General features: G+C 47.6%; 2 protein-coding genes across 3 annotated transcripts in view; both read right to left on the reverse strand.

Moving 5' to 3' along the window:
* Trap1 (TNF receptor associated protein 1) overlaps positions 1–14,542 on the reverse strand; it is a 27,719-nt gene extending 13,177 nt beyond the window's left edge. Inside the window, exons 1-9 of the mRNA XM_021632431.2 lie at positions 14,384–14,542; positions 9,917–10,078; positions 9,204–9,286; positions 6,163–6,303; positions 4,462–4,533; positions 2,871–3,031; positions 1,656–1,765; positions 1,093–1,166; positions 264–419 (exon numbers count right to left, since the gene is read on the reverse strand). Of these exons, the coding sequence (XP_021488106.1) occupies positions 264–419; positions 1,093–1,166; positions 1,656–1,765; positions 2,871–3,031; positions 4,462–4,533; positions 6,163–6,303; positions 9,204–9,286; positions 9,917–10,078; positions 14,384–14,471 (1,047 nt within the window). The 5' untranslated portion in view covers positions 14,472–14,542. The remainder of the gene's footprint in view (positions 1–263; positions 420–1,092; positions 1,167–1,655; positions 1,766–2,870; positions 3,032–4,461; positions 4,534–6,162; positions 6,304–9,203; positions 9,287–9,916; positions 10,079–14,383) is intronic.
* Positions 14,543–17,521: 2,979 nt separating this feature from the next.
* The window catches only part of Crebbp (CREB binding protein), a 137,487-nt gene continuing 132,120 nt past the window's right edge, over positions 17,522–22,888 (reverse strand). For both annotated transcript variants that reach the window (XM_021632412.2, XM_021632411.2), the window contains one exon: positions 17,522–22,322. In XM_021632412.2, the coding sequence (XP_021488087.1) occupies positions 20,166–22,322 (2,157 nt within the window). In that variant the 3' untranslated portion in view covers positions 17,522–20,165. The remainder of the gene's footprint in view (positions 22,323–22,888) is intronic.

The raw sequence follows: 22,888 nt of genomic DNA on the forward strand, positions 1-22,888 counted from the left end.
GCCATTTTCCAGAGGGCAATCTGAACTGAGTGCTGCCATGGTCCACTGAGATAAGGCAGGGGAGTAGACCTCAGCTAGATTCTGTACTGTGGACTTGGCAGAGCTGCTGCTGTGGACCAGGGAGACAGAAGGAAAGCAGGGGCAGAAGTCAACTGCAGAAGCCTCAACCTGCACCACAATGGCAAATTTATACTGGGCACTGTGAGGTCGCCCTGGACCTTGGGCTTGCCCAGAGCTGTGCTGTGCACAGCCAAGCACCTCACCATTTCTGGCACATAGAAGATGCTGCGAATGTTGAGTGGTGCATCTGCCTTGTAGTGCAAAGTGAAGCGGGGCTTGTCATAAGCCTGAGCAATGTAACGGTAGAATTCCTCATGCTGCAACTCGCTGATGTCCTTTGGGTCCATCATCCAGATGGCCTGGAAATTGATATCAAATGGGAGGTGTCATGTTCCAAACCTGTTTCTCAATGACTCATGGATAGACCAGCAAGGCTTAGGAAGCCCCACAATGACAGCTCCAGCACTGGTGCAGGCTGAAGGTGACACAAGGCGAGAGATGCAAAGACCTTATTTAGAACAAGCCCCTCTCTCTGTGACAGCAGGTTGGGAAGGAGTAAGCAGGGAACTACACATGAATGTCCTAAGCAGAGACATAGACAAGGCAACAGGCAAGCCAGTAACATGGTCTTTCTATGCAATGGAATACTACTCAGTCACACCTGAGTATATCATGGAACTCCAATGATATTCAATGACCAAATCAGCCACATCCACAGACCAAGCTGATTGTGGCTGTAAGGTCTGGAGAAGAGAGCTGATCGTGGGGACAGGCCTGCCTTTCAGGATGCTAAAAGTGTTCTAAAACCAGTTGTGGAGACATAACTGGCTATGTAATAATTACCACTCACTAAATTGGTGGGGGCGGAGCACTTTGTGATATGTGACTTATACTTCAAGAAAAACTGCCTGCACCCCACAGCTCTCATCTCTCCTGCGATTCTAAGCACTGTCCCCCATTTTCACCTATGCCTCTACATTCCTTGAAAAGGTTTCTACAGCTATTGAGCCACACAGCAGCCCAGGGCCTCACCTGCAGGGTGTTAATCCGCCTTCCATTAAGGTACAAGGGGAAGCTGACAAAGTTACTATACTTTGTTACCACATCTGGAGAAAGAAAGAAGGACAGTCAACACTGATGCCTGCGCCTGCCAGGGAGGGCCCACTGTTTTGTGCAAAGCCGGCAGAGGCAAAGCTTCCAAGAGGCAGACCCCTCAGTCACCATCCGCCATGGGAACAGGAGACCTCCTGGTGGCAGAGGATCTGCTTGGTGCAATCAAGAGCTTTCAGTGAGAGCCAGAGAGAGCCAAAACAGTGGCTGGAAGTACTCACCTGTCCCCAGCTCTCAGAAGGCCTAGGCTTAGAAGGCTCTGCCCAGCAGGCGGCAGAGTCCCAAAATTGTCAGGCCATGACAGCCTTCCAACCCCAGCAGGCTATGTGGCCCTGCCATCAAGACTCCTGAAGCAGGACTGGTGGAAACTTGTTTTCCACAAATGTGGCAGTTGAGTGGGAGGCTGAGTCCTCTCCTGACCCTTCTGTGCTGTGCCCATGCCCCTCATGCAGGCACGCATGCCTTGCAGGCCTGGCTGTCCTCACCTTGCACCCGGGACTCGTTGGCGAAATCTTTGCAGTCTGACTTGAGGTGGATGATTATTTTGGTCCCAGGTCTAACTCCTGAAGCTTCAGCGATTTCAAACACCCCAGAACTAAAACATGAAAGAGAATAAAGCCAGTTCCACAGCTTGCTGCAGACTAAGCCCCATGTGGCAGAGTCAATCACTTCCTTGGGATTTTCACAAGTGGAGCCTGTACTTGAGCGTGGAAAAAGCAAAGACTGCCCCATTTCTCCCCTGCTTTCCTTTTTAAAATAAAATTTTGCTAAGTTGCCCAAGCTGGACTCGAACTCATGATCCTCCTGCCTCAGAATCCTGCATCCTGGGATTAGAGGCCTATGCCACCACACCTAGTTCTCTAGCTCCTGACTCTGGTAGAATCCCTTATGCCACTGAACAGACATTAGAGTCAAGAACAGCTTCAAGGTGGCACATGAGTTATCCTGTCACCCTCTATGAGAACCCCCTGGGCATGTGACTGGAAAGTAGGCCTAGCCTAGCTCCACAACAACTAGCAGTGCTAAGAGGACTCCCAAGGTGGGCATACACAGTATCAGAAGAAATGCATGTAGAGGAAATACGCCCGGCTCTGCCCTCAAGCCTGCTCTGCTGGCATTGTACAGTGTCCACTATGAAGAGCTCTCAGGGAATTTGCTTGAACACAGACTAAAGAAGGGTGTATACAGCTAGCTTCCTGGCCTGGAAGTGTGCAGATGGAATTAAAAGCATCTAATTTGGGGTGCACCAAGGCCAGAGGCAGCTAGCGGCAGGCAAGGCCACCAGAGGAAGGCATGTTCCTTCACTGCACTACCAAGAGCCTAGGCCAAACAGGACAGTACCACAAAGCACAGTGACCCATTTGGGTTTCCAAAGCAGAAGAGTCAGGCTTTACATAAACAGCCCACAAAAGGTACAACTGCACCTTAAGAAACTCATAATTCTTCTGGATGCAATGGCGCACATCTGTGATCCCAACAGTCAGAAACTAAGGTGAGAGGATTGTTGTGGGTTCAAACCTTAGCTGCACACAGTATTCCAGGGTAACCTGTGCTAAATATAAAGACCTTGTCTCAATATCTCTAAGTCAACTCTGTAAACTCACAGGTAATTTCTAGTTTACATGCCAGATGACAATAGACTCCGGGTGCCATGAGGGAAAGGGACATTGCCTATGTGAGGTGGGCCCCTTCTTACTTACCCATCTGAAAGCCACTGGTAACCTGGGCTCTCTGGGGCCGCTGAACGAGAATAGACCTCAACTTTGTCAGCCACCATGAAGGCTGAATAGAAACCCACTCCAAACTGGCCAATGATCTTGCTGCTCGTCTCTGCCTGGTTCTGCAGTGCTTCCAGAAAGGCCTGTGGCGGCAACGATTATTCAGAGGGCAGCCGACCCCACCTGTGCTGTGCTGGGCATGGTCCTCTGGCACATGCCCGCAGCACAGTTAGCAAGGACACTGGTCCTTCCCCACCACCTACATTCTCATCAAGGACTAAGTTTACAGAGGCTGGAACAATAGCCCAAAGCCATCCAGCTGGGCTTGGGCAGCAACAGGACTGTACCCTATTTACAACGCTCACTGCCAACAACTTCAGGTCAGATCAGACAGGGAAAGAGGCAACTTGACCTGTGGGTCAGCAGGCCTAGTGGGGCTGCTACAGTTGTTTTGTGTGTCATGTCTCCTAGGTGCTCAACCTTGTGGGAAGCAGTATAAACCTGGCACCAATGTCCCTCGGTGTCCTGAGGTATAGTTCCAGGACCAGGGTACAAGATTCATTGATGCTAAGCAGCTTGTCTAAAAGCTGTTTCTATATAAGCTGCACTCCCCAACCCCATACTGAAAACCATCTCTACTTACAGTATCCAGAGTGTAAATAGTCAGTGTACTGCTTAAAGAGTTAAGTGTGTCCAGGACAGACACCACTTTTAAAAAATACTTTCACTTTGGGGTCCCACAGACACACAGAATGAACACGTGCAAACACCCCAGTGCTTGATTGGCTCCTCTCACATTGTCACTGTTCACTGCTCTGGCCTACACTGGCTGTCCAGAATATCCTCCAAATATCGTCTTCAGCATTCCTACAACACTGCAGCTTCTGGCACACTGACCAGTGCAGTAACGAGCTGACATTACAGTGCATTTAAACCCAGCCCGCGCCGCTCTCGGTGGGTCTCTGAGACCGTGCAGAGTACCTTACACAAAAAACCCAACAAGGAACTCCACAGGTAGAAGTCACAGCACAGACGCCTCTTACAGTAGAAATTCCTGTGAGACATTCCAGCTTATTACTGCACCATTTACACAGATGAACAGAAAAGCACACAGGAACCAGCAGGCAGGGCAGACCTCTGGTCTCTGCCTTAGGCCAGAATGGACACTACTGAGGATCCCAAAATAGTCATCTTGTCTTCCCAGCATGGCTTTTGTCACACTGCAATAAAATGACCCCTACTGGCTAAGTGTCCTCAGAACCAGTGCGGCCAAGACCATTCTTCAGAGCAATGCTGAGTGGGAGAAGTGGCAAGAGCTGCTGGCTGTCTGGATCAGGGCTTGTAGCTCAGGGGGTGGCTGAAGGCTAACTTGAAGACAAGTGTCAGCAAACGGAACGGCTCCTCCTAGACTTGGACTGGCAGGCGTCAAAGTATCCACTCAACATGCTATGGCTCTGAGCAAAGGGTGAGTTCAACCTCTGTTTATTTAGAATGAGACTGCTAACGGATGCCTCTCTACGGTTCCACAGTGCCTATCCTGGTGGGGAGGTGTGGTGCTCTCAGCTGTACCTACCTTTGACCCTGATCTGGCGATTGTGCCAAGGTTGGACACCAGCTCCTCCTGTGTCATCCCAATGCCAGTGTCCTGAAGAGAGAGACACTGTCACACATAGACCCCACACAACCAGGCCAGAGCACATGGACAGCACCAGAACTACTGATGGCTTCCTTGACAGTGGCTAGGTGGGTTCAGGAATCGTATCACAAGCACATCAGAAGTCTAATCCTGTCAGTCTACAGCATCAAAGAACTCCTGAAGGTTGCCTGGAGGACTCAATGAAAACACCTCAGGGATAGGGTACAGTTCAGCTCGTTTGTGGAGGGTCTGGGTTCCATCCTCAGCACCAAAGTCAGCAAGTCAGCAGGGAAACATCAGCTCTCATCACCAGGAACACCCCTGCCTGGCCCTGATGCAGCCTCTGGTGGCTCTCCTGATTCACAACCCTTGAAGCCGTGATTACGGCTGTGAGGTCCTATGCAAAGTGAGGGGGCAGTTAGACAATCCTGAAGCAGAGAGGACATCTTGCAGGCCCCTAACCAGTGAATTCCTGGAGCAGCTGCAACTCCTCCGTGGGGCCACAGGTCCTCTCTACCTCAGCAGGCCACTGCTCCTCTGCTAGATTCTATTCCCTCAACGGATGGTGAGAGTAGGTCATGAGAACTCTCCCCTCGTGAATGGGATCAGCACCCATTAAAAGAAAGGAAAGGTCTGTGAGTCAGGTGTGGTGACTGACACCTGTAATCTCAGTATTTGTTAGGGTGAGACAGAAAGTTGATGGATATTCAAGGCCAGCTTGGGCTACATAGTGGGCTCTAGACCAGCTTGGGCTACAGAAGTTATAGAATGCTGACCTGACATGCTCAAGATCTGAGTTCCATCTCTGGGAACATACAGATATGAGTCCATGGACAGAGGGTAAATTTCAGCCCATACTTCACATTGTACACAAAAATTCACTTAACGGTATCACAGATATTAACACAAGAGCTAAAGAAAAGCTCCTAGAAGAAAACATTTTCTGAATTGTTTTCTAAAAGGAAAAAATACTGCCTCTTTTCCAAAGCAAAATTTTCCTTGTCAGATCAATAAAAGCATAAGCAGAAAAGAAAATAAATGACAAGGGCTGGCAGGGTGGCCCAGCAATTAAATGTGCTTGGCGAGGACTCAAGGTTGGTTCTCAGCACCCATATGATTAACTCACAACTCTCTATCACTCCAGTTCCTGGGCATCCAATTTCTTGTTTCCTCAGACACCACAATGTATGTGGGCACATGTGCATGTGCACACACACATATACACACACAAGCACACAAATAAAAATAAATAAATCTTTTAAAAGTAGAGAAAAAATGATAAACTTGACTTCCTTAAAATCTGAAATTTGACCAAGGGTCAAACAACTCAGCAACAGAGAACCTGCTTAGCATGCAGCAGGCCCTGGGTTAAATCCCAGGACCACAAAATGTGAGAGTAAAACCTCCACAACATTCACTCTTCAAAGAGACCCCTGAACTAATTAAAAGGCAAACTACAGCTCTTTTGGTAATTTTAAACTTTCTTCTCTTCTGCCTGTGCCTCTAAGATCCTAAGGACGGCAGAAAGAAAATGGTTAGCATATCACTTGCATGCAGATCTAACTGCAACGCAGGCCTCCCTGCGTCTGGTCAGCCTGGTTGTCTCAGGAAGAGCTGGGAGCTGCCCAGTCAGGGTACCTGGATGGTGAGGGTGCCCTTCTCAGCATCAGTCTGAAGGTGAATCTCCATTTCTGGCAGCACCTGGCCTTCAGACACCAGCTTGTGCCGAAGCTTTTCCAAGGCATCACTGGCGTTGGAGATGAGCTCTCGTATGAACACCTAGGGAGTGGGAGCAAGAGGCAGGGAGATGAGCGGCACTGCCCGAGACCTGGCTGTGAGTGTGCAGGGCTGCAGCGGAGGACCACACAACACCAAGTCTCCTATGGGGGTGGCCTCTCCTCATGCTCCTCTGCAGCAAACCTTTCCTTTCAGGGTACTCAGTGAAGTCTCAAGTTACATGTGAACCCAGACTTTAAGATATCTGTGATGGAGCCAAACAGTGGCAGCACACACCTCTAATCTCAGCACCTGGGAGGCAGAGGCCAGCCTGGTCTACAGAGTGAGTTCCAGAACAGTCAGGGCTACACAGAGAAACCCTGTCTCAAAAAATCCAAAATGAGTAAATGAATGATTGAATGAGTAAATAAATAAATAAAACTGAACCTGGGATGAGCCCTTTCTCAACTTACTTGTACAGAATGGTAAATGTTTCCCAAATATCTGTCTCCCCTACTCTATGAGAAAAGAGACATTGGTAAGCCAGGCCCAGTGGCAGAGGCTATTTAGAAGGCTGAGGCAGCGGGCTGTGAGTTTAATATACGAATGCAAGGAAGTCTGGGTAATTTAGTGAGACCTTGTCCAAAAAAACAAAAGCAGTGAGGCTGGAAATGCAGGCAGAATGAGTGCCTGATGCACACAAGGGCCTGGGTTCAAGCCCTACCACCACAAAAACAAAAACAACTGCTTCCTTTCATCTAGTGGAGATTAAACACTAGAGCCTTGGCCTTCCATAGAAAAGGATGTCGGGGGCCAAGGTCTGAAAGCACCTTGATTTCACACAGAGCTCCCAAGTGCAGACAAGGAAGTGGACAACATGGTCAACAAGACTGTTTCCTGAAGATCCTTTAATTCTGTGAAGTGGGTGCTACTCTACACCAGATCCTTAGCGCCGATGGGGCCGAGAATGGTGCAAGCAGCTGTTTTCTTTTTAGATTCTCATGTATCGGTCTCCTGACTGCTAGAATTACAGTCATGTGCAACCATCCCCCGCTGGTAGCACTTTTCCAAGTCTGTCATTCTTATATGGATTTTGTTGCTCTTGCCACTGTTTTTGAGACAAAACCTCATAATGTAGCCCAGGCTGACCTCAAACTCGTAATTCTTTTGCCTTTGTCTCCCCAGTACTAAGATTATGGGCATGTTTCTCAGCACCCAAAATTGAATATTAATGTCCTCACAGATGAGGGGCACATGTCTGTAATGTTAGCACTCAGAGCTGGGTGTGGGAGAAGCAAAGATTCAAAGACTAATGAGCCGACGAGCATCTTCCAATAATTTTTTCAAAATGACAAGCACAAAGAAAAAGAGGAAATGCACCAGATATGCATTCTGCAGGACTTTTAGAAAAACATGGATTGTTCTTTTGGCCACATACATGCAAGTCTACAACAAGGGTGCTATATCAGGAGAATAAGCACTGTTCAAAACAGGAACACCCCATAAATGTTCATTGTGACAAAACCAGAAGCCTATAATGTAAAAGAATTTTAATTCAGAATATGGCTGTTCTGACTGGCAAGAGATCACATCCAAAGACCTGGAATACAAACACACCTTTAATCCTAGTACACAGAGGCAAGCAAATCTCTGAGCTCAAGGGCACCCTGGTATAGATCACATTTCAGGTAAAGAAAAGCTTAGGTCCAGGGTGATAGTGCAGACCTTTAATCCCAGCACTCAGGAGACAGAGGCATGCAGATCTCTGAGTTCTAGTCAGGGCTGTTCAGGCAGTTTGGTTGAGTCAGTGAGTTGAGAGGCAGTGCAGGGGAGTTGAGTTTGTGACAGTTCAGTTAGTGGAATTCAGGTTATCGACAAAAGCAGTAAGCTTCCAAGATGACAATAAGTTACTTTTACATAACATGTAAGACTTACATAAAGTGTAAGACTACCAAGGGAGCTAGTGTGCATACTAAACATATTAAGCACACTGAGAGCTGACAGAGCTTCCTGAAACGGGCGAAGGAAAACCATCAGTAAAATAAGATCAAAGATGAAGGCACCTATACTGAATTGAGGTGTCAGCACGCTGCACCCAGGGAAGTACACTTTCTAAGGGCTAACAGGAGAGTAGGCCGCCAGAACCTGTTCCCTAAGAATTCTTGACCTAAAGTTCGAAAAGAAATGAAAGCCCTAGACTGTATTTTTAAAAAAGTTCAGCCAGGCGTGGTGGCACATGTCTTTAATCCCAGAGCTCAGGGAGACGGAGGCAAGTGGACCCATGTGAGTTTGAGGCCAGCTTGATGTCCAAGACAGCCAGGGCTACACAGAGAAATGCTATCTCACGCGTGCGCGCACACACTCACACACACACGCACACACACACACACACACACACACACACACACACAAAATTCAAAATTTAAGGTCAGGCCAACAAGATAAATAAGCAGGTAAAGGCACTTTCTGCCAAGTCTGGTGACCTGAGTTCAATCCCAGGACTCACCTGGTAGAAGGAGAGGAATCCACTGACCATTACATGAGTGCCATGGAGCATATACACAAAATAAATAAATGTAAGAAAAAAAAAAAAAGGGCTTTTGGTTACAAAGCAACCCTGTCTTGAATAAAAAAGGCAAGTTCTGTGTCCCTCTCTGGCCTGTATCACACAGATGCAGGCCTGCAAGTCCAGCTGAAGCAGATAAACACAGAGGCTTCAAAACACATCAACAGCCCTGCAGAAGGAGATCAAAGTAGATGCCTATGATAGTATTTGGGAGACTTAAAAATTATCAGCAAAATTAACCCCCAGAGTTGATTTATGAACCCAAAACAGACATGTCCTCAGCCCACACCTTCTTAGAGCAAGCAGAGGACTTGGATTTGGCACTTTCCCAGGATGGGATTGAAGCAGCTTTGTCAGAGCCTTGACGAGCTAGGGGAATAATGCACACACATCCTACCTCTTTTTCCGAGTATAGGGAACGGGCCACTATGTCCAAAAGTTTCTTTGTCTCTGCCTGGAATTCATGTTTGGAGACAGAACCTGGTAATGAATCACAGACACAACATAATTCGCATTTCCATTTTTGTAGAAGAATATGCTACTACATGCCTTTTCAAAGAATGCTTTAAGGTTCTGACTTTTAAACACAGAGGAGTGACTAAGAGGAGTGGAAACAGTCCCTCTCAAAATAAAGGACACGGAGCAACTCTGTGGCCATAAAGAGGTACATGTGGGATAAATAAGCAAAGCTCCAGCAAACTATGGAGACAGAGTTCCCAGTGTGCAGTCCTGAGACTTGGCCGGCCTTAACCACTGGGTTCTACAGGGTATTCTCCAAAAGAGTGTGCTTTAATGAATTACTCAAAAAACGAAATTGTAAGAAAGCTGCCCTTCTCAACATCAACAGTTATGTCCTTGTCTCCATCAAAAGCCAGAAGTGGAGCCCCTAGGCCTGGAGATGGCCCCTGGACCTGGAAACAGAATTCCTGCCCTGCATTGGCTGGGTCACAATTCCCTTTCAGTGACTACTACCAGATCTCTTGCCATTAATCACCAGTTGGCAGCTTCTTGGTGACCACCAGAGGGGGCAAGCCACAGCAGGTGACAGCCAGGAGTTGCAAGAGATGAGACAGCAGATACTTTCCCAAAGACCTAAGTCTCCAGGCTTACCCTGTACAGCCTCAGTGCTGCTAATGATAGAGTGCAGGGCCTCCTCCTTGTCTTCGGCTGCCTGTGTGCTGTACAACTGTCCTGCAGAGACCCTTGAAGCCAGACTTTGTGTTGGACCCCTAAACTGGACTGTGGTCTTCTGAAGGTGCAAAACCGGCTTTCCTGAAAAGACAATAGTAAAAAGTGGAATATTTAAGGTCAGATGTCCTAGGTCACTTACATCGTGCTTGTCTAGCAGAGGCCAAAGTGGAGCTCTCTAAGTCCATGCTTGTGAGGATGAAGGCACACTGCTGCTGCAGGTAGTCTTGGTGGCCTTCCCTCACAAACTGAATGTCAATAAATGTATTTTACCAAGAGACACCTTACTGATCTATGTTTAGCCAGAAGGGAACTCAGAATTGCTTTTGTAACTCCCTGGCAAGTCTGGTTAGGTCTTGAAACCTCTGGCACAGAACTAGGTATGGGGTGTCTCCACTTGGTCTTCACTGCCACAAAAGCTTTTCAGATTGTGTACTTCAGCAGAGGGGTGAACCTGACCTACACCATTTCTTAGAGCCAATGGCCAGCAACTGGGCCCTGGCACTGCTTAGTAGGCCTTCGATGCTCACCCTTAATTTCTCTCTTTCTTTTTCGAGACAGGGTTTCTCTGTTAGCCTTGGCTGTCCTGGACTCACTCTGTAGACCAGGCTGGCCTTGAACTCACAGAGGTCCACCTGCCTCTACCTTCCTGAGTGCTGGGATTACAGGCATGCACCAGCTGGCTCACCCTTAATTTCTAATACATGGGAAGAAATAAATATCCAGAAATGAGTAGTTTTGGCTCATGCCTTTAATCCCAGCACTTGGGAGGCATAGGCAGGTGGACAGCTGTGAGTTGGAAGCTAGCCTGGTCTACAAAGAAGGTTCCAGGACAGCCAGGACACAGAGAAACCCTGTCTCAAAAAAACAAAAACAAAAACCCAACAACAAAACAAAACACCCAAACATATCTGGGCCAGGGAGACAGCTCAGTAGGTAAAGATGCCTGCAACAGAACCTGATGGTCTGAGTTCAATCCCCAGAACTCACACAATGGAAGGGAGAACCAATCCCGACAAGTTGTCTTCTGACCTCCACACATGCCCCCTGCACACACAATAATAATAAATAATAAAAAATTTGAATGTGAACCAGGCTTGGTGGCACAGGTCTGTAATCCCAGCACTCTGGGAGGCAGAGGCATCTCTCTGAGTTCAAGGCCAGCCTGATCTACAAAGTGAGTCCAGGACAGCAAAGTCTACACAGAGAAATCCTGTCTCAAAAAAACAAAAAACAAAACAACAAAAAACAAACAAACAAAAAAAACCCAATTGAATGTACATGGCTATAATATTAGCATTTGAAGAGCTAAGGCAGGAAGACTCTAAGTTTGAGGACAGTATAGACTACCCTAAGACTCAAACAGAAAAAAAAAAAATCTCTGTGTCTACAATTTGTAGATTAGATGTGAACTCTCAGCCACTGCTCCTGTTCCATGCCTGTCTGATGTCATGCTCCCTACCACAATGGTTATGGACTAACTACTTGTAACTTAGCCAAAAAGTTGTCTATCATCCCTGTGAAGGGAACCAAGAGACAGCTGAACATGCTTCCTGCTGCTAGTGTGGGTGACATGGTGATGGCCACAGTTAAGACAAACCAGAACTAAGAAAAAGGTCCATCCAGCAGTGGTAATTCAATAGCGAAAGTCACACTGTAGAAGAGATGGGGTGTGTCTTTTTTTGAAGATAAAAGGATAGGCATAGTAAACAATATATAGAGATGAGAAGTTCAGCCACCACGGGTCCCTCGGAAAAACAAACAAACAAGAGATGGGGTGGGGACAGATTAGATTTGATTCCAGGTTAGCTGAACTTTCTATAATGGCTTGAAGAATAAACCAACAACTCAACTTATCAGCCAGAACCAAACACTAAACATACTATCTGCACAATACCAGTTTTCATGTTTCTCCCACACCCTAAAGGAAAAGCCACAAACCTCAAAGGCATGCCACAGACCCTGCCTATTAAAGTGCTGAGTGGCTTGGGGCTCACACAGGAGCACTGATAAAGTGACTGTGATAGCAGACACACATACGCACACGCATACGCACACACACAAGCACACAGCTGGTGCCCATGTTCCCCTAGCTGCAACCACACCACATCCCTCTTTGCACATGAACTGTTTCAAGACCTGGCTCAAGGCCTCTTGTGTTGTCCTCCTGGGCCTCCTTTTGTCTATCGTTCACAGTAATCTTTCCCTACTACGCATTCACCACTCATTTTCTATACTGCTTATTTAAAATCATTGTTTTGTGCTGGTCTGGGCACTCTTACTATTAATTTGTTAATCTGTAATTCATCTCACTAAATTATAGCAGGGTCAAGCTTTTATTTCCTGGTATTAGATTCTTATGAGCCAGAGCCTCTATTACAAAAGCAGATTTTTCTCCAGCCTGAGACTGCAAACCTAGCAGTCACCGGGTTGCAAGAGAAACAGGTTTTAGTGCAGGAGAGTTGGGCACCCAACTTTCAAAAAATCACCTGGCTGTAGGAGCTGCTCAAGAGAGCAAGGAATGAAAACACATGAGCTGTGAACTTCAAAAAGATCACCCACCTTTCCGCAACAACGCAAATGTTCTTATTAGAGCTCAATGGCACCTCAGAGGTAAACAGTGTCCGAAGTTGTGAGAGACATGCTGGCTTTTTTTTTTTTTTGGAATTACATAGCAATCAGACCATCTCCAATTTACAGAATACACAGGAAAGAAGAGCTAGTTTACATGGAGTTTTGCTCCCTGTCTGGCCTAGTTGTATCCTACCATGACAAGTTTATTTAACATGACAACCATGAACTCAGGTCCACCACCAAAGACAGAGTTCTGGGAAGCTCTGGAGAAACAATCAATCAGTCAATCAACCATCAATCAACAGAAGGGGGTTCTGGAAGGCTGATCCTTCCCAGGAGACAACACAACATGGAAGCAGGCTGAAATCAGAGCTTTAATGATGTTGGCTAACTCTCCAAAAGAAAAATGTATACTTCACATGTATTTCCTCCACATAAGACCCAGGGATAATAATTGTTGCCACCACAGAAGCTGGGAAGTGAAAGGGAATCCCTGAGTCCTGGAAAGAAGCACCAATGTTGCAAACTTAAGCTTCTGAGAGACTCTGGAGTCAGCCCTTGGGAACAGAGGGAGCAAACTAGCCAATTTTGAGAAGGTGTTTGCAGAACACGATGCAGAGACAAAAAGGAAATCACAGAGAAGACACTGATCCACTGTCAAACAAGTAAAAACAGTCTCTCAAATAGTGCCCATGTCGACAAAAATCACACGCCTTTACAGAGGGCTCTTTCTGGTATTCTTGATGGTACTGTGGGCCAATTCAGGACTTATGAAGCCACGAACAAACTGCCCTTAGGGGACTTTTAAAAATTATTTGTTTGTTTGTTTTTTAAAGACATGCTCAGATGTTGGATACTATGGAACAGTCAGTTTTGCCATTAGAGAATACATACATAAACAGAAAGTATTTTGAGCACCAGGCAATGTGGCACACATCTGTAATCCCACCACTCTGGAGGCAAAGGCAGATCAATCTGTGAGCTTGTGGCCAACCTGGTCTATGCAGCAAGTTCCAGGCGCAAAGTGAAACCCTGTCTCTCTCCCTGCCCCAATAAAAAAACTGATTCGGAATCTGGCAAATCAGCTAACATGGGGGTGGGGTGGGGAGGCAGACTCTGAAACTGAACTCGTTCCTAAAGATTTCAACACTCACTCAACCCCTGTAGACACCTGTACCGATTTCTTGTGTCGAACAGAACGTTTAGTGGAGGACTATAGAACTGCGCGTAGCCATTTAAAAAGCCACTGTACCCGTCTATGCCTAACATGAAAAGTTGTGTCGGGAGTGCTGGGAACGTTAAAAGGGATTCTTCAGCACAATTCATACTTGACTTGGACCCTTTCATGTAAAAACAGCTGTAAATATACATACTTTATTTGTATGTAACGCTAATCTCTTCACTGTTACTTGAGTGCCGGGTGGGAAAGCATAGATTAAAATCATTCTCTCTCCATTCCTCCTTCTATCTTTCAATTGCAGGCCCTAGGGATTCAGGAACCAACCACTTGGAGTTCACTGGCTTTCTTAAGTCCGGGGTGACCGTTGATATTCACCGCAGTTGCCCTAGGGCTTGAGCTCTGCAGGCACTGAGCGTGTGCACAGCTGCTTGCAACGAACGAGTGAACACAAGCCAGGGAGACTCTGCAATCAGGAACACCTGGGACTGACCAGACCATGCTGTAGGTGCCGGCGATTTGGCTCCCCAGAGGCGCCCGCACTTTCCCGGCCCAGCCTGGCAGCCCGGCCCGCGCCTCCCGCCGGTCTGAGAGCACACTGCCTCAGACGCCGCCGGTGCGCCCCGCACCGCGCTCACCTCGCTGGACGCCCGCCAGCGCGGGAGCCCGCAGTACAGCCTGCAGCCCGCGGCCCCACCGCAGCACAGCTCGCAGCTCGCGCGCCATGCTTCCGACCCCAAGCTCCAGGAGCAGCCCACTAGTGGTCCAGGGGGCCTTCCTCAGGGGCGGCGCAGTGACGTCATGGCGCGCGCCGGGCTGCCCAGGGCGCCGCCTGTACAAAAACGCGAACGGCGCAAATCCCCAGCGCAAGGGCTCTGAAGAGCCGACTTTTTGACCTTGGATCTCAATGCCAAGGGCGCTGAACCTTTGAGTAGAGTGTGTCAGGGTTCTGTTGTCCCCGGCCCTCGGCTGCTGACTGTGTCTAGGCGGGAGCATCTCATTCTCGAGATGTCACTACCCAGGCTGGAGTGTGGACGGGCGGACCTAGCCACCAATGTGCTTCTGTGCGTTTGCGCTGCTGGAAGACTCTTAACAGCAATGCCAAAAAGCTACAGTGACAAGATTTTAGGTTTGACTATTATTCACCAAAACGTCAACTTTAACCTCCAGAACTGGACTTACCCTACCCGTTTATTGTGACTTTCTCCCTACTGGAAGTTTGTTTGGGGATCCAGATCTCTAACATTTGACCCAAATTCTCTAGCCACTTCATAAGCAGATTGCCTGTCACCGCCCTAACCTCATGGTTCCCTTGTGACAGGTTTTCACTTGGTTCTGAGACATGCCAACTATATCTTGCTATGATCAAATTTTACAAAAAGAGTAAAGAGGTTGCCTCGCTTGCTACCAGACATTAGTCCCAACTGCAGGAACAAAACCAGATTTGTAAACGGTGCTGGAACACACACACACACACGGATCAGGGATGCTTAAATGTTGGCAGAGGGCACGTTTAAGAATGGTTCCAGGTTTAATGTATCAAGGAGAGCTTCCACATTCTTGATTTTATAGATGGAAAATAGAAAAGAGTAGGCAGACCAACGAAGCCGGACAGATGTATATTTAAACTGCTTGATACCCTGACATCCCCCCCCCCAAAAAAAAAAATAACTGGGCAGTGTATGCCTGTAACCTCAGTGCTGAGAAGACAGAAGAGAGAATCCTTGGGTCTTGCTGACCAATCATTCTATCGAAATCTGCTAATCCCAGGTTCAGTGAAAGATTGTTTCAAAAGAAAAAGCAGCTAAGGAAGACATCTTTTTATTGAGAATCTGAACACCTAACAATTACTCCCACCCCAGGCAGTTCTGCTTCTGCACGAACCATGTTCTCCACAAGCAGGCCCACCCTTGCTCCCTGCTCTTTCCATGTCCTGTTGTAGATCCTTAGTTTCTAGCGTCTGCCTCTGTCCACAGGCCCTGCATCATCTACCCAAATCTACCTGGGTCCAGTCATGTCAATACACAGACTAGCTTCCCTGGATACTACTCCTGGAGAAATCGAGACTTCCCATTCCACTCCTTTAAGCCTCTGTTCTGGAGTCATCTCTTTAGTCAGAGGTCACAGAATGACCTGTAGAACACCAGATCTGGCCTTGGGAGAATGTTTAGAAAGGTGAAGAAGTGACATCTGGCAAAGGACGGGGAACCTGGGCTTTGGTTAATTATGGGGATGTCCAGTATAAAACTTCCTATATTCCAAGCAAACCAACCCTAAGCTCTCCTGTATGTGGTCTGTCCACTCCCAGTTAACTAGTTTGGAACTAACCCATGCCAGAACAACAGGAAACTTTCCAAGGGACTTCTGTACATTCTAGCCCAAACTGCAGTGGTTGCCCAACAGTGGTCCACTTCAGATACCTCTTGACATCTGCCCTGTGCCCTGTGGGTTTCAGCTCGCAGCTTTGGGACTTGCAATTCTTTCAATGTTCACCCCAGGAAGAACAGAAAGTTATCTTCTTCTTAGTGGCTCACACCTGTGCCAATGTCTGAGAATAGATAATAATAAATGCCAATATCTGGGCAGACAACAAAGGTACTAAAGAATAAAGAAGTCCCAGTAGGAGGAAAAAATAACGAGAGATGGCAGGAACAACTCTTCAGTTGTTGCTGTTTCCCACCTCCAAAGCCCCTTGTGCTCAGCAGACTTTCAATGACCTGTGTTCAGATTCTCACTGTAGCTTGGAACTTTCCGTATCACTCTCCTTCAGGGATTTTTAATCTGAATTTCTTAAACTTACATGTACTGAACACATCAGTCTGCAGCCATGGAGTACAACATGAAAGACCTTAAAGGCCATCTTGTTTCAAGCTTCTAGTAGAATTTTGCACAGTGGATGAAGCAGGATCCACCAGGGGCCTAATTTTGTAGCTACTAGGCTTACCCGGCTCCCTCTGAATTTTTTGTTTAGTGAAAAGTGAATTATCAAAGATTTCTAAAGAATCCGCTATAGACCAATGTGAGCATGATGAAAGCAATGTTTTAGACAATTTAGATCAGCTGAAGACTACTCATCCACTTAAAACTCCTTGTGTGTCTACTTTCAGTTTGAGATCGGCACCATTTCTTTAGTATCTCATCACTATTTTCCTCACCCTGCACCTAGTTTGCAGAAATTAGACATAACCAATACATGCACAATGCATCAGGCTCCTTGTGTATTTTCACAATTCCAGATGGGCAGACTTTATCCTTATTCCTACATTGCCCAGGCTTGCTAAAGTGTCTGGACACAGACCTGCTACTGGCATCACATTGGTCACTAACACACGATCACCTTATCGAGAAGTCTCTCTTTTGTTTTTAAGCACCGGGCTTATTTTGTCATGGTGCACTAAAATTAAATGTGGATTCAAATGTGACCTTTGCCCCTCCCCATTTTGAGACAAGCCTCTCACTGTGTAGCCCTGGCTGCCCTGGAATTCCCCATGTGTATCAGAAAGGCCCCATCAGAGATCTGCTTGCCTCTGGCTCTTCTAGGATAAAAGACATGGGCTACCATGCACAGGTAGCCCTATGTAATAGAAACCAAAACATGCCTTCACCCTAACAGTTCAGGAGAACAGCATGTTACCTGTGGACATAACATTCAACTCTCTTCTGTAGAGTTTCTAAGAGCCTCAAATGCATGCAAGGTTGATATCAGGCATCTTCATTCATTCAGGGACTGGCAGCTGAGCTAATGCTAAGTGGACCATTAGCCAATCGGAACCATCTTTGAATCCAAGCAGTTTTACCAGCTTTTATTATAAACACCAGTACATTTCAAGTTCCCTCTTTTTGATCACAAATATAGGACTTTTTTCTTCTCCTCTTAAGTATACAGCATGAGACACAGTGTCTGGGCACTCCAGCTCTTACAGAAATTTCCTTAGGACAAACTTTGGGATACTATCCACAGCCCACACCCTCAGCCACATCCTTTGACATCCAGATGGACAATTGCATAGGATGCAGACTCCAAGGAAGTTGTTAGTACATAGCGTTGAACTTCAGGATAACCTGAAAAGGATGTCCCCAGTGCCCACATTAAAAGGCTGCACACTGTCAGGTGCCACCTCCCGAGTGGGGCTGAGAGCAGCTCCTGTGAGACTCCAGTTCCTCTTCTTGTTTCAACACATGGCTTGGGGCTTCCCAATCGGCAGCAAAGGGAATTCTGAAGAGAGCCAAAAATGTGCAAGGACCCATCAAGTTGAGCAAAGATGCAGAGTGTCACCTCTGGAGGACTTGGGACAGGGCTTAGTTGGGGACGTTTAGATGATGGTCTATTCCTTACCTGGTCTTATCCACAGTATTAAAATCCAAGATTCAAAATTCTACATTCAAAATCCAAATCTTGAAAAGCTTCCTTAAATTTAGATTTCCAAGCGTCAGGAATTTTGAAAATACTTCTGTGAACTTAAAAGGCAGGCTATTTGGGTCATGATTTCTAAATTTAGCAGCCCCCCACCCCCATCTAGACCACTCTTTTGTTGGAAGACAGGTATTTAAAAACAAAAAAAGTTCCCTGGGAGCAGCAGACGAGGGGCTAACTTCATTCCCCGTTAGTGGTCCTCCTCGCAGATGTCACATCTGCAGTATTCAGGGGCTCCCATCCCCTGCTGAGGAAGTGCACCTGGAACTGGCCTCCATGAGCAGGCAAGACCATGAAGTAGCAGCCCCCAGGGTGGCACCAGGCCTGCAAGGCCCTAATGAGGCCACACAGGGCAGGCTGATGGAGGTAACCTCCCTGTTGAACTTTCGGGGAGGGGAGGTCAGGAACCACCTCAAGTCCCTGGAGCACCCTTTGCATTGATTGTGGGATCTGGGTAGAGAAAGGGGAGCTGTCTGGAAAAAAAAATTGGGCAGAAGCCCTCCCCACAGGAGAAGCTGGCTAACAAGAGGAGGACAGAAGAGTGGGTTAGAGGCAAAGTGCTGTTTCTGACTCAGTGGTGATTGTCCCTCATGGCATGGGTGACATTCACCTGTGAGTACTGGGTACACAAGGTGGTGCTGAGCTGCCTCTTCACTCTGTGCAGGGAGCCCCCATCCCTCCCTCAGGGGCCACAAGCCTGCCACCCACACTGCAACCAGGACTGCAGCCCCGACCTCTCCATTCTGAGTGAACAATCAGAACCATGTCTTACAAAGAACAGACTCCAAAAATATATATAAATAAATAAAAACCTTAAACATTCTTACAGGGATCTTAAAGAACAGAATACATGTTAAAAACTTCAGTAATTTATATCAATTTTAAGCGATACTTTATATACAATGGGGAAAAAAACACATGCATAGTCCAAATACAATGTTGAAAACAGCATTTTCATAACAAAAAAACCCCCGAACACTAAGTGTTAATACCATGTACATGAATTCAAGAAGGACCACCCTTTTTGTCTGTTGCACACAGTTTATTTAACAATATGATATAAGAAATGAGTTGGTATGTTACCATTCTATACAGTGATTGAATCTTCTTGAATTTTCTTATTTATAGTAATTATAGCGCTTGCATGATTTACACTAGAATTGCTTTTCCTCATTTCAAGTTTCACATAGAAGAAAGAAAAGAATGCTTCTTCTCTATTAACATTAGCATGGTCTAAGAGAGTGATCATCCCTATTTTTGTCTAAAACCAGTTTTATCAGAGAAACAAAGCAACAATTTCTACATCTGCAAGACAAGAGGTTGGCTTAAGCCAGCATGTATAGATAGATGTGTGTGGGTGTGTACATGTGTGCACGCCGGAGTCAATTCCTATCGTCCAGGGGTAATACTTGGAGATGCCCACAGAGTTCACTATAGAAAAAAATCTTCCCGCAACATCAGCTCGTTATCGGGACACATTATAAGATGCATTATTTCTGGAACCAGTTTCTGAGTATTATTTTTCTTCTCACTTTTAAACATAAATGTTTAAGTCTTGAAAATACAAATAAAAAATATGAATATAATGAACTTGTTTTTCCCGTTAAAAAAAGGCATGAGTCACCAGCAATGACGACAAAAAGAATCCAAACAACCCCCCACCCTCCAAACAAAACAGAAAAAAAAAGAGAAAAAAAGCTGAGAGAGAGAGAGAGAGAGAGAGAGAGAGAGAGAGAGAGAGTGAGAGAGACCAGATATTTAAATCAACTGGTTTTTAACAAAAAAATATATTCTTTGTATTGTTTCTTTAAACATCAATCCGCCCTTCCATGCTTGGGAGTCACAGTCCCATCTAGGCTTAATAAAAGGAGCCCAGATGCCTGGATTTTCAGTACAAAAAGTCCAAACACATGAAAGGGGAGGGGAAAAAAAACAAAAACAAAACAAAAAAATTCCCCAAAACAAAACAAAAAAAAAAAAAAAAAACACCCAATGCTCTCATAATGCTACAAACCCTCCACAAACTTTTCTAGTGTGTCTCCCGTGGTATCACCAACCAGGGACAGTTCACTGGACAGCGCGCTCCTGCTGGGGGTGTTCAGCTGGGGGAGCATTGCACTCTGTTCCGGGTTCCCCAGGTGTCCCTGATCCATGGAGCTGGCCATGGTGACTGCAAGTCCGGGGTGGGGGGAACCAGTCTGGGGTGAAACATGGTGTGGTGAAGGCTGGGGCTGTATCCGTGGTGATGGGCTGGAATGTGGAGGCTGGGATTGGGGCCGTGGAGACTGGACAGGGGCAGGAGACCGCACCTGGTTACTAAGGGATGTGGCGATCTGCTGGCCAGGGAGATGCGAGGCCTGTGGCTGTCCTGAGAGCATGTGCTGCTGGGGGCTCATGGGGTTCGGCTGGCCTGGTGACCCAATCTGCTGCTTCATCTGCTGCTGCTGCAGAATCCGCTGCTGCAGGGCCTGCTGGATGTTGGGGGTGCTATCTGCCCCTAGGCCAGGCTGCCCCATCTGGCCAAGTTGTCCCATTGGAGCAGCCATCTGGCCCATGGAGCTGCTCTGGATGGGGAGGTGCTGTTGCATGCGTTGCTGCTGCATGGCTGGGGCGTAGCCTCCAGGTCCTTGTGGCTGCTGGAACTGGCTGTGTCCAGCCATGCCCCCAGCCAAGCTGGCACTACTTTGTTGTTGTTGTTGTTGCTGTTGCTGCTGTTGTTGCTGCTGCTGCTGTTGGTGCTGTAACAGCTGTCTCCTCACCATTTCTCGGTACTGTGGATTCATGTTTGCCATGTTGGGGTTATGTCCTGGGTTCATGATGTTCAGAGCCTGTCCCTGGGGGTTCAGGCCTCCCATTGCCTGTTGCTGTGGAGGCACACCAGGCCGTGGCACACCAGCTTGCATTGCATTCAGGTTTTGGAGGCTGGGCTGCTGGTGCATGCTGGGCTGGGGCTGCATACCAGGCTGGGACTGAAGTCCAGGCTGGGGTTGCATGCCAGGCTGATTGGCCACATACTTGGCTGTGCGCTGTTTGATGAAAGCTGCCATTAGCTGTGGGTTGGATTTGAGGATGTTCAGCACCTGCTGTTGCTGCTGAGGGGAGCTGGGCGACTTCAGGGTCCGCAGCAGGTCTTGCAGGGCACTTGGCGAGATGCTCCTTGGTGGCTGCACATTGGGCATCCGTGGCCCAGCCACTGCTGCCTGGGCCTGCATGGACATTACAGGCCTGGGCATACCTGGCATTGGCTGCTGCTGGGGGATAGGTGCCTGCTGCCACTGCCCAGGTGGCATGCTAGACATTACAGGCCCACTGACTTGGTTGGGACGGGGCACATTCAGGCCCACAGGGGCCATCTGGCTCCCTGGGGTTCCCATACCTGCACGCCCTGGAGGCATGCCATTATTGATGTTTGCTCGGTACAGGTGCTGCTGCTGCTGGGCCTCACGTTCAATTTGCCGGGCTGCTTCCACTGCTGCAGGTGGGGGTTGGGCAGGGGGTGGGGGAGCTGGCACCTGGTTGGTAGGCTTCCCAGCAGACACTATTGTTGGGGGCTGAGTCCGAGCTACATTAGGGAAGCCAGCTGGTGACATGTTTACAGGTGAAGGCTGAGGCTGGGCAGGGGGCTGTGGTGTTTGGGGTGTGCTGGGCTGCTGCGTGGGGGTCCCAGGTGGCGCTGAGGTAGGAGAAGGCAAACTCTGCTGAGGCACATTGCGGGTGTTCATGGTGGCCATTCGCCGGCGCATGAGCTGGGCCTGCTGCAGGCGATGCTGGATCTGCTGCTGGCGGAGCTTGTGTTTGATGTTGAGGCAGAAGGGCACAGGGCATTTATTTTCTTGGCAGTGTTTGGCGTGGTAGCAGCAAAGAGCAATGAGCTGCTTGCATACTGGGCATCCTCCATTAGTCTTGCGCTTGCAGCCCTTGGTGTGCTGCACGACTCGCTTCATCTTCTGGCAAGATGGCAGCGAGCAGTTGGCATTGCGACACTGGCAGGCGTGCACCAGGGACTGGATGCAGCGTTGGATGCTGAGACGCCGGGATTCCTGGGGGCTCTTGGACTGTGGCTCACCCTGACTGCTGCCCTCATCGTCTAGGCCCAGCCCCCATTTCACCATCTTATGGGTGTGGCTCTTTGTGTTGTAGCAATTGATACAAAGGTCATAGTCCTGTAGACAAGCAAGAGACAGAGTAGTATTAAGCACAGGCCCAGCATGAGCAGACACCCTTAGGCATGGAGCATAGTGTAGGCCCAACACTTGAGCAGTTATTACTGGTTCCTTTCCTTCTTTATTCCATGTGCCTTGGAAAAAGCACCAAGAGCCTGACCTTGAGACTTAACAGGAGGACCACTGGGACCATTTCCTCCAAGCACTACAGCAGACTGTGAGACACTATCCCATGGGAAAGGTGCTAACTGATTTTTCCCCAATACAGAAGCCCAAATGGCTCAGAGATACTTGAACTTAGAAACTAAAAAGGAAGCATTAAATCTGAAGGGTGGGAGCTTGGGAGATAGTTCAGTGAGTAAGATGATTTGATGGTCAAATATGAGGACCTGAGTTCCAATCCCCAGCCTTCACACAAAAATCTGGGTATGGCTGTGTGCTTGTAACTACAGCACTGGACAGAGAGGAGACAAGAAGCCTGCTGGAGCTTCCTGATTATTCACCAGCCTAGCTCAAGATTCAGTGACAAATCTTTTCTTAAGGAAATGAGGTAGAGCTAAAGAGCA

Source organism: Meriones unguiculatus, chromosome 11 (assembly GCF_030254825.1).
Source record: "Meriones unguiculatus strain TT.TT164.6M chromosome 11, Bangor_MerUng_6.1, whole genome shotgun sequence".
Lineage (NCBI taxonomy): Eukaryota > Metazoa > Chordata > Mammalia > Rodentia > Muridae > Meriones > Meriones unguiculatus.